The following is an 11,915-nucleotide window of genomic DNA, read 5'->3' on the forward strand; positions in this document are numbered from 1 at the left end:
CAAAGACACATGGTAATAAAAATAAACAAACTGGACTTCCCAATATTTAAAAATGTTCGCACATCAAAAGACACTATCAACAGAGTAAAGAGACAACCAATAGAATGGGAGAAAATATTTGTAAATCATATTACCTAATAAGAGACTGATATCTAGAATATATACAGACCACCTAAAATTCAACAGCAAAAACCAAAAACCCAGTTCAAAAATGGGCAGAGGAATAGAATACACATTTCTCCAAAGATATACAAATGGCCAATAAGCACATGAAAAGATGCTTAACATCACTAACCATTAGGGAAATACAAGTCAAAACTATAATGAGATATTACCTCAGACCCATTAGAATAGATACTACTAAAAAAACCAAAACAGAAAACAGTACGTGTTGGTAAGGATGTGGAGATACTGGAACCCTTGTGCACTGTTGGTGTGAATGTAAAGCAGTGCAGCCACTGTGGAACACAGTTCCTCAAAAAATTAAAAATAGATTTAGCACATGATGCAGCAATAACCCTTCTAGGTATATGCCCAAAAGAATTGCAAGCAGGGTCTCAAAGAGATATCTGTAGCCCAGGCTCATAAACAGCATTATTCACAATAGCTAAAATGTCTGATCAACCCAAGTGTCCACTGACACTTGGATAAATAAAATATGGTATATACATACAATGGCATATTATTCAGCCTTAAAAAGGAAATTCTGCAACATGCTACAACATGGATAAACCTTGCAAACATTATGCTGAGTGAAATAACCCAGTCAAAAAGGCAAATACGTCCATTTATATAAGATACTTGCAGCAGTCAAAATCATAAAGACAGGAAGTATTGTGGTGGTTGCCAGCAGCTGGGAGGAAGGAGAGAATGGAGAGTTACTGTTTAATAGGTATAGTTTCAGTTTTACAAGATGAAAAGAGTTATGGGGATGGATGATGGTGATGGTTACACAACAATGTGAATGTATTTAATATCACTGAACTAACTGTACACTTAAAACCAAAATCTCGAGGGGGTGGAGTGCAAGTATCCTTAATTTTTAGGCATCTCCTATACTATCCTAACCAGCAGCCAAGGTTGAAATCCACATCATCAGAGTGCGCCGTTTCATTTACTTTGTTTTGAACAAGAGTTCTTTTGATGAAAACATATAAACCTGAAATAATTTTTGTAAAGATTTTATTTATTTATTTGAGAGACACAGAGAGAAAGCAAGCGTGGAGGGGGTGGAGCAGAGGGAGAAGAGGGGGAGAAGCAGACTCCCTGCTGGGCAGGGAGCCCGATGCTGAGCTCAATCCCAGGACCCTGAGATCATGACCTGGGCCAAAGGCAGACGCTTAACCAACTGAGCCACCCAGGTGGCCCTAAACCTGAAATAATTTTGATAATTCTCATTTTAGGTGCTTAGGGAGGTCAGCTGACATCATACTTTTTTTAAAGTAGACAAAGACGTGATATTTACTCCTTGGTTTGTACCTCACATTCCTAAATTATAAGCAAGATTTAGAAAGCAGTATTGAAGTCAGCTCCAGCTACTTGCTCCCAGCACAAAATAATTTAAAGTGCTAAACATGATACAGTTTTAATATATAATGCAATGAACGGTGTCATAGACTGAATTGTGACCACCTCAGAATTCATATGTTGAAGTCCTAGCCCCAAGCACTGCAGAATGAGACTGCATTTGGAGATAAAGCCCTTAAAGAAGTGATTAAGGTAAAACGAGGTCATAAGGATGGGCCTTAACCCAGTTTGACTGGTGTGCTGGACAGAGATACCTGGGACGCTCAAGCACAGAGGAAGTCCATATGAGGATAAAACAAGAAGGGGGTGATCTGCAAGTCAAAAGAGAAGCCTCAAGAGAAACCAAAACCTGCCAACACCTTGATCTTGGACATCTAGCCTCCACAACTGTGCAAAAATAAATTTGTTGTTTAAACCATCCAGTTTGTGATATTCTATTACAGCAGCCCCCACAGATTAATACAAATGGCGAGCAAAAACAAAACAAGAGATGAAAAATCTTTGGGAAATGATACCCTGGAGCTAAACTTTACCGTGGGGTGCATGCCAAACCCTGACAGTTGGACACTGGTGCTGGCCAGTGCCTGGAATGGCTCTTCCTGTCAAATCTTAGCCTCAAAGATTTCACCTGCTCTCTAACCTCAGCCTTCTAGTATTCTTTCCTTTACTCCCACTAAACCTTTTCTTTTAAATTTTTTATTGTTATGTTAATCACCATTAAACCTTTTCTTCTACCCTACATTGAGACTGCTGGTCCCTTGAACTCTCCTAGACAGTGCTCTCTGGCCTTCCCTCCTTCCCCATATAGTCTGAGCGCCATAGCAATCATGTTAACTACTCTGTCAAACGAACGACCTTCCCTTGCTCCCCATCATACTGTCACACCTCACCAACAAAACCCAAAATCTGAGCCAATGCTACATTTTGTCTTCACTACTACCATTCCAGGTGAGCCAAGCTCTGTCAGAAAAATATTAAATCATGTAAAGTCAAGTCTACAAATTACTGATTCAAATCTCAGCACCCATCCCCTGCCACAATCCTGCCTGGAGTTAGCATCTCCCCAATTCTTTCCTAACAACCATTCCAAACTTTCTTCACTGTCTCTAATGTTGAACAGACTCCCATCTGGTGTCGACTAGACTTTCTACTTGACTCCAACCTCTCACCTGTACCCATTTAACACAGATGTCATTTCCTTCAAACTTCTCTCCCTCCACCGACATACTTATATCTGCACCCATATTCACTTTCTTTTCTACAGTCTCAGATGAGGCCTCTCCTTTCTAACTTCCCACATTTGCGCTCTTTTTGGCAGCCCCTCCTACTTCTGAACCTTGCTCATTCGTCATCCATTCTCTCCCCTACCTGTCCTGCTTATTTAACATGTTTATCTTTACTGATACCCTTTCTTCATCACCTAAACATGCACAAGTCTCTCCCACATCCCTACATCCTCTCTTGATTTCTACCATCCTCCAGCCACAACTATCCCATTGCTTCTTATTTTCATCTAAACTTCTCAGAAGTATAGTTTACACTCAATGTGTGTTCACTAAGTTGCTCTAACTTGGCTGGCTTTGGCCCCCAGTGTAAGGCTGAAACTGCTCTTCCTGAAGTTATCAATAACTTCCTAGTTACTTAGTTCTTAAGTAATGCATTTTCTCAAAGCATGCTATAGGACTGAGGACAAAGAGGCCCTCTTCTAGTACCCGCTGCTCCTTCAAAGTCACTATGTCTCCACTCCTCACCTCATACCGGGGGTCAGCAAATTTTTCTGTAAACGGCCAGACAGTAAACAGTTTAGGTTTTATGAGCCACATGGTCTCTTGTATATGTACCCAATTGTGCAAGGAAAAAGCAGCCACAGACAATACATAAATGAATGAGTGTGGCTGTGTTTCAATAAAACTTTATTTATAAAAACACATAGTGGGCTAGATTTGCTCTGCAGGCCATAGATTGCTGACTCCTCCTCTTTGCTAGCACCTTGTGTCACCCCAGGCACTTCTACATTTCTCAAGAATTTGCCACCTGACTCAGTTCTTCATCACCAGCCTAAGTAACAAGGCACATTACCTGGGACCTGGGAAGCAATCTGTAAACATGGCTACAATTATTATTTTTTAAAAATTATCATACAGACACTTTCAATAAATCTGTGGACGACCAACTAGCACTTTTGGCTCTGTTTCTTCATCTACTGAACTCTCACACTCTGGATTTTGTCATCACTGCAGAGCACTCTATCTCTGAAATCTAACCTCTAATATACACTGATCAAAATCTCCTGCTTGTCATTCTCACTCTCATGCTCGCTCTTCAACCTCCACAAGCCTCCAATCCACTTTTATCTCTATTGTCTCCTAATCCACGAGCTCCCACCCATCTTTACTTCCTATCAAGCTTGATCTCATGGTCCCTTCATTGCGCTATCCTCTCACCTACACCCTCAACTCCTGTTTCCCAGCTGTACCAGACTAGCAAAGTCCTGTACCATCCCATCTATCTGCCCTCTTTATTCCTACACCTGGATGGCCCAGGACTGCTGAAAATGTCTCACAGATCAATGCCATTACAAACTTATGCTCTGGCCCCAGCTGGGGCTTCCGCATCACCCAGCAATACTTTCCCCAATCCTCTCACAAATAATCCAAACTTCCAAAGCTTAAAACTCTCCTCAAGGTCCCTTAGGCTTAGGCTAGCATACTCTCTCTCACCTTCAAATGACCAATTTACCTCAAGCTCTTCAGAGAAATTAAGAGATGTGAATATATGTTTTCAACTCTTTGCTGCACCAACACACTTAACTTGTCCACTATCCTAATTCCTTCCCTCTAGTCCCAGAAAGAGTTGCTTCTACTCCAATCCACCAGCAGTGTTCTGGATCCATCCTTGCCCCTTCTACCTCACCCATACTACAAAAACCAAACCCTGCACAAGCCAGCCACATCGTAGGACTTTCTTTGCTGCTCTTTACCCATGGATACATTGCTTATCCTGAGCTTCCCCATATTCAAAATGGTGATATCTTTGCAAGGTTGTTTTGAGTTTAACAGATCTATAAGTGCCTGACATATGGCAATCATTTCACAAATGGTAGCAATTATTATTATTATTATGTTAAGTTAATAGCCTGAAGGTGAAAGGCGGTGTGACAAGACATGCAATACAGGATTGGAGACCTTCAGTGGGGAAAAAGGGAAGCATACCTGGAAAGAGAAGAAGAGAAAATAATTTCCCTTGACCTAAAATGTTCCAATCTTTCTGTGAACATATCCAGTTGCTCTGTGAATTACAGTAATTAGATATATGACTACTCTTTGCTATTCTCACCATAGTCTGGAGCCTGCAACTCCTCTTAACAGTGTAACACTCTCCACGGGGAAGATTTGCTCTGGGTTCTAAGTCTTTGCCAACAGAGAAAACTAACAAATCTTACCTCCATTAAATGAGAATTAAAGTGATATACATTAAAAAGGAATTATAGCAATGTTTAACCATTGAGAGGTGTCAAACAAAAGTATTCAATTTATGATTCCATCACTGGGACAGAAGCACTTCAAGGTGAGAACCTGGGACATCCTGTGCCAGAAATAAGAGAAGTGCAAAAACTGGGGATAATGGGTGCCTGGGTAGCTCATTCCGTTAAGCATCTGTCTCCGGCTCAGGTCGTGATTGCAGGGTCCTGGGATCGAGTTCTATATCAGGTTCCCTGCTCAGTGGGGAGCCTGCTTCTCCCTCTGCTTCTCCCTTTGCCTCTCTCTCTCTCTCTCTCATGAATAAATAAATAAAATTTATATATAAAAAAAACTGGGGGCAAAAACTGATAGGGTAGTGGAGGAAATATCAAAAAGACATAGGAGCTGGCTTGAAGGGGCTCCCAAAGGATAAATCCAGGATAATTTGAGCATCAAAAAGAATGATGGTGGTAAAGGACGGATTCTAACACAATTAATAAAAAAAGAAAAAAAAAAGTCCTCATGTCTAGAAAAGGTAATTAAAAAAATAAAAAGCAGGAGCTCCAAAAAAAAAAAAGAGAGTGGAGTAAGACGTGAGGCCAATGCAGATGTCCTGTCATTCTTGCAGATATCCTGTTAACTCTTCACCCAGTGTTTTTCGCATCATGGAGATGATTTCTACTTTGGGAGGTTGTAAAGTGGTGATTTTCTAGTTATTTCATTCCTTCGACATTTATTAACTGGTATTCTATAAAAGATTTCTCTCTTTTTATTAAATAAAAAGTTGAAAGGTGGGAAGACTATTCAGTTAGTCCACAACAGAAATGGTTAAGTCTTTGGTAACAAACAGCATGAGTTGCACACAACCTTGTATCTATCTTAACATCTACTTCAGAAAATACACATAAGTGTCCAATAGATGTTTGATGAGAGAAAGGAAATTTATCTGTTCAAATTGTATTTCAGCTGGCAGAAATTCCTAAAGCATTAAGAGCTGCTACAACCAGCTGGCTGCCAGGTATATATGGAACTCTGGATGGTCACTGGAACTTTTCAAACAATGAAAGGCAATAGAGTGTGACAGCAAAGGTTTTGGGGCAGTCAGACCTAGATTTTATTAGTGTGGTGTCCTTGGGCAGATTTAATCTCCCAAAGTCTCAATCACTCTATCTGTAAAAGAGAAATAAAACAGTACCATATAGGGTGGTTATAAGGATTAAATAAGATATAAGATAATGAATGTAAAGTACTTAGCATCACTTAGTAAGTCTTAACTCTAATTTTATCAATAAAATCAGCTAAAAGTTATTCCATAAAATGAAGCTCATGTTTTTATGGACCATATTTTGACTTTATTTTGAAGATTAAAGGTCTTCGTATGATCTCAGGGCATTCTATGAAAATTTTAAGTCAAAGTAAGAAGGCAGAACAATGTTCACTTCTTGTTTCTATTTGGTACCTTGAAGAAAAAGCATTTACTAAGATAATAAGCGACCTTTCCCCAAGGTAAAAGCATTTTAGTTCTTCAACTTAATCTTAATAAACCAGTATAAAGTACTAAAGATTAGCAAAATGAAGCTATTAAAAATGACTAACGGAATCAAATTCAATACTAAGAAAATCTGGAAATAATCTTGTCAAGCTACCTTAAACTCTTTTCATTAGAGAAGTTGTAGGTTTTGTTGCTACTGATCAAAAATTTTTTAAGAATACATTAGAGATAGGATATTACAAAAGATAGGAATTACAAAACATGAAACCATGTTTTCATGGGAGTTACTGAACACAGTTTTTTGGAAGTACTTAGACAAAAAAATGAGCACCTATCTTTTTGGCTTAAGTGGACCTATGCCTAGATAAAACAGGACTGACTCCAATAGATGGATGATAGTCTACCCCAATTATTCTGCTAAATTCTAAAGCAGTCTCTCCTAAATGTTGGCAACTGTAGCCAGCAGGCCAAATCCAGCACACAGTGTATTTTCATAAATATAGTTTTAATGGATCACAGCCATTCTCATTCACTTAAGTACTGTATTTCGAGTTGAAAAGTTGCAGCAGAGACCATATGGCCCACAAAGCCTAAAATATTCGCTATTCGGTCTTTTACAGAAAAAAATTGCCAATTCCTATTCTAGACAAGCAATCCACAAAAGGAATAAAATCTGTTCAGGACTCACCTGAGGTGTTGTCTTTTTGTACTGATCACCTCCATCTATCACATCCCTCATGATTTTGCCCTTAAGAAATTCATACTCTTCTGGACTCAGGTGAATAGACTCCATGGTTTTTCCACAGCCCAAACACTGACCGCTGTAATTACAATAGTTTGTGTTAAATGGTATCCTGGAAAAAAAAACTTTTTCTAAAATGAATAATCCGGGCGCCTGGGTGGCTCAGTTGGTTGGGCGGCTGCCTTCGGCTCAGGTCATGATCCTGGAGTCCCTGGATCGAGTCCCGCATCGGGCTCCCTGCTCGGCGGGGAGCCTGCTTCTCCCTCTGACCCTCCCCCCTCTCATGTGCTCGCTCTCTCTCATTCTCTCTCTCTCAAATAAATAAAATCTTTAAATAAATAAATAAATAAATAAATAAATAAAATAAAATAAAATGAATAATCCTAGGACAAGAGGAAATTGAAGAGTAATGAAAAAAAAGAACATTATAATCTTTGTGATCATCATATGCATCCAATTTTTTATAAACCTGATAATAACACACATTAGGTGTGCCAGAAAACCCAAAAAAGTAGACTGCTGGGCACCCAGTTTTTAAATTCATTCTCAAAACACAACTGGGTCCCAAATCTGTAGAGGAAAATATCTCTGAGGCTTCACACAAGGCTCACACCACTTTATGGGAAAAACATTTTGAGCACTGAAAATTCTCCATATGCAAAACATGGCTTTTTTTCTTGGGTACTCTCTTAATTATCCTATCTCTAATGTATTCTTAAAAAAATTTCAATCAGTAGCAACAAAACCTACTAAACCCACATCAAGCAAGTTAAAAATTAAATACTGGCCTTTACCTTTCCTTGACTGTTGTGAACTGTCCTTTCCATTGTTCTCCAGGAACACTACAAAAAAAAGATTGCAAAACCAGATCATTAGGAGGTCAGATTCCTACAGAACCGAAAGATAGGCATTTTATTTAGAAACTCAGCAGGCAAGAGCTCTGAAAAGTTCAGAATACTTCCCTAGAATGGTTTAATTAGAAGAGTGGGTGATATACTGTGACAGAGCTAAGGAGATAATGGTACCCTACTGTGGACCTCCTTCTTCCCTTCACTTCTCCTTTGGTCATCCAATCTTCATCTTCACATCTAAATCTGCCTACAGGGGACCCAGTAGCTGACATTAATAGTGTAACCTATAAATCAAACTCAACTCTAACCTTCTCCATAGAGCTACCAGAGATTGTTTCTCCCCAAAGTAATTTCTTCCCTTATACTATCTTCTTATGCACTACTATAAACTGTCAAGTATTATATTCCCAATTAGGTTGTGAATGCCATCACAATAGATCTTATATCACCAAACACCCACAGGGCCTAGCCAAATGGAGGCATTCAAAACTACTTGATTTTTTTGCTCAATCAACTTATCCTTTCCTTTCTCTTACACAGACTACTATCAGCTTCTATCGATTCAATTGCCTTCTCTCCTTCCCTAGTTCTTAACTCAAGATCTCATCATCTCTCTTCCAAACCTACAATTGCTTCCAAATAGATCTTATTTCCAATCTTAATCCCTCTCCAACCTTTGTGTGTGTGTGTGTGTTGGCAGTTACCTTTCTAAAACTCTACTCCAGGGGCACCTGGGTGGCTCAGTCATTAAGCGGCTGCCTTCGGCTCACATCATGATCCCAGGGTCCTGGGATCAAGCCTCACATCGGGCTCCCTGCTCTGTGGGGAAGTCTGCTTCTCCCTCTCCCACTCCCCCTGCTTGTGTTCCCTCTCTCAGTGTGTGTGTCTCTCTCTCAAATAAATAAAATCTTTTAAATAAATAAATAAAACTCTACTCCAAGGTAAGAGAGTAAAATCCAAAATCCCTGGCATTCAAGATTTTCACAACCTAGCCCCTCCAGTAATATTCAATAAATTTGTTAAATAAGATAATTAAGCATGGTTGCTATTTCAAAGATCTGTAAAGAGAATATATAATTGAAATGAGAAAAAGAGAAAAGGAGTAAGTTTTTAGGAAAAGAGCCTGAAACAAATTAGTGGTGAAGAAATAAGTGAATAAAAGACTGAAGCAATAGGGGCACCTGGGTGGCTCAGTCGTTAAGCGTCTGCCTTCGGCTCGGGTCATGATCCCAGGGTCCTGGGATCAAGCCCCGCATCGGGCTCCCTGCTCGGTGGAGAGTCTGCTTCTCCCTCTCCCACTTCCCCTGCTTGTGTTCCCTCTCTTGCTGTCTCTCTCTCTGTCAAATAAATAAATAAAATCTTTAAAAAAAAAAAAAAGACTGAAGCAATAAATAGGCACAGAGCCACTAACATGAATAAAAGTAAAGAGAAAGCAGAGAGCCTTGGAGAGAGCAGCTGGATGATGGAAAGATCCAAAATGAACTGGAACAATGAGATTTTCCATTTTTAACACTTGCATATCATGTCTGATCAGGGTCCCCCATCTGCTCTAACCATCCAAGTTAATGAAATGCATAGATTAAACAGATACCAGTCACTAGGTTTCAGAAGAACTTCTTAAATACTAATACGACCCAAAGACAGCTCCAGTGTTCTTACTATGAACTCCAGGCACAAGTGCTACTTGTACGTACATACCGTACACCTCAGGAAAAAACAGATGATCCCTCCACAAAGAAAAAAAATACATGAAAACATACAAGTGCTTGATAATTTCCCTTTAATGTGATGGAGAATAGAACTTGTTTATGCTACTACTTTTTTTAAAGAGAAAGAAAATTTTGTCTTTAATTTTATTTTTTTTTTAATTTTTAAAAAAAATTTTAAGGATTTTCTTTGCCAGAGAGCGAGAGAGCACAAGCAGGGGGAGTGGAAGGCAGAGGGAGAAGTAGGCTCCCCGCTGAGCAAGGAGCCGGATGCGGGACTCGATCCCAGGACCCTGGGATCATGACCTGAGCTGAAGGCAGATGCTTAACAGAATGAGCCACCCAGGCGTCCCAAAATTTTGTCTTTAAAGGCAAACAAATCTGAGAGAAGGAAAGAAATATAATCTGAATAGAGTAATTCTCAAAAACAACAAAAAAAGGAGGTGGCTGCTTTTAGGTAGACGTATTAAAATAAAAACATACATATAAAGAAAGATCAAAATTACCTCTCAAACCATGTTTTTATACTCTGTGCAAATGATTCCTCAGGATACAGTTGATTATTTCTTAGATACAAAAGAATGTCAAGTAGCTTGTTTGAATACTGATCATCTTTTATGTTTTTTCCAAAATCAAAGAATGCCTTTAAAGTTTTCAGCATAGGAATAAGATCATGACCTAACAATTCCTGATACAAATTCCAAGCTAGGTTTACATCTTGATGAAGAAGGGCTCCCTCTATACAGTCATTGTAGTTCTTTCTTGAAGCGATCATGACTTTTTTGACATCCTCTAACAGCAGCAAGGCCTCTTTCCATCTGTCTGAGTGGACCAATCCCTGGATGAGGAGAGTATACCCTTCAGATTCTAATCTCTTGTATCTGGCTTTCATGATCTCATAGACATCAATAACTTCCGATGTCTGCTTATGAAAGACGCAGAGATACAAATACCTGACCAGCAAATCATAGCCTACAATACCATTGTTTTTTGCAGCTACCCAGGCTAACAGAGATTTGGCCACATCTACAGAGCTATGGGAGTGGGCCATCTGAGAAATGATCCAACTTTCAAATTTAGCCTTTCCTTTGAAATCTTCCTTGAGTTTATCCCACTCTTCTGAATTCAAAGGTTTTGTTGGGAGTTGAATAGTGTTCCTCACAGGTGGCAAGGCATGATCTTCCTTATGAGGATTCATCTCTGATCTCTTCTTAGCCGCTCCAGCTGCAAAAAGATGGGAATCAGAAGAAACTTGCTTATTACTGCCTTCATCTCCTTTCCTGAGATATCTGGCCTTGGCAGTCAGCAGATTCACTGCTTTAGTATTTTGTGCAGACACTGTTTTAAGAGAAAACCACTTCTGTTGGTTCCAGATGCCGTAACAGTCTTTGAGAAAGAGAGAGAGAGAAGAGTGTCCTGGGCTTAGGTCAAGGTATGGGTTGTTCTTCCAAAGCTTAGGAAAGCTTCGAATACCAGTGAAACAGAAAGTCATCATTCAGTGAGATCAGCACCAGATAGAGAGATGTTAAAAAAAAGCCCCTACTTCTGCAGCATAATTAAGGAATTGGGAGTGTGGGCGGAGAATCGAAGCACAACTTCTTAAAAGATGATTTTCAGTTTCTCACAGACAAATCAAGGATCTGCTTTTGAGGCTACTTAATACAACGAAGCCTGCTGAGTTCTCTCCATTAACAACCATCCGGGGACATCCGACCTCGGTCGCAAGTCTCAGAACCCGGCGACAGGGCAGGAATCCTCCGGTGCCTGATATATTCCAATCTGTGAACCTGAGGAAAAAGCACAAGGAGGTCCGTCCAGTTGGATTCGCGTGAAAACGAGTTAGGATCCCATGGGAGCCTTGCTGAAGGAGGGACGCAAAGTCGAAAACGGCTACCAGGTGTCCCCAAACCCAGACCTAGGAGCAGCATGGACAACGACGAAAGCCAAAATCTAGGGACCCTGGGCCGGCATAACAATCCTCCCAGGCCGCCAAACGCGTCAGGTGATGATATGAGGGCGGCGGAGGTGGGGAGAGAGCCGAACTGACAATTCAGGTAAGGAAGGAAGGTCCACGAAGGGCAGCGCCGGCCGTGTACCGACCGATCATACACGAAGTTCACTCGATTCACCAACTCA

At 40.1% G+C, this 11,915-nt stretch overlaps 1 protein-coding gene across 2 annotated transcripts in view; it reads right to left on the minus strand.

Annotated features, from left to right (window-relative positions):
• The window catches only part of LOC118002826 (mitochondrial ribonuclease P catalytic subunit-like), a 128,960-nt gene that overhangs the window by 116,945 nt on the left and 100 nt on the right, over window positions 1-11,915 (minus strand). Inside the window, exons 2-4 of one of the 2 annotated variants that reach the window (XM_034993424.1) lie at window positions 10,286-11,566; window positions 8,017-8,064; window positions 7,169-7,301 (exon numbers count right to left, since the gene is read on the minus strand). In XM_034993424.1, the coding sequence (XP_034849315.1) occupies window positions 7,169-7,301; window positions 8,017-8,064; window positions 10,286-11,274 (1,170 nt within the window). In that variant the 5' untranslated portion in view covers window positions 11,275-11,566. Of the gene's footprint in view, window positions 1-7,168; window positions 7,302-8,016; window positions 8,065-10,285; window positions 11,911-11,915 lie in introns of those variants that run through there. The other variant, XM_034993423.1, reaches the window with a different exon arrangement.

Source organism: Mirounga leonina, unplaced genomic scaffold (genome assembly GCF_011800145.1).
Source record: "Mirounga leonina isolate KUSES-001 unplaced genomic scaffold, KU_Mleo_1.0 Mir_83, whole genome shotgun sequence".
Lineage (NCBI taxonomy): Eukaryota > Metazoa > Chordata > Mammalia > Carnivora > Phocidae > Mirounga > Mirounga leonina.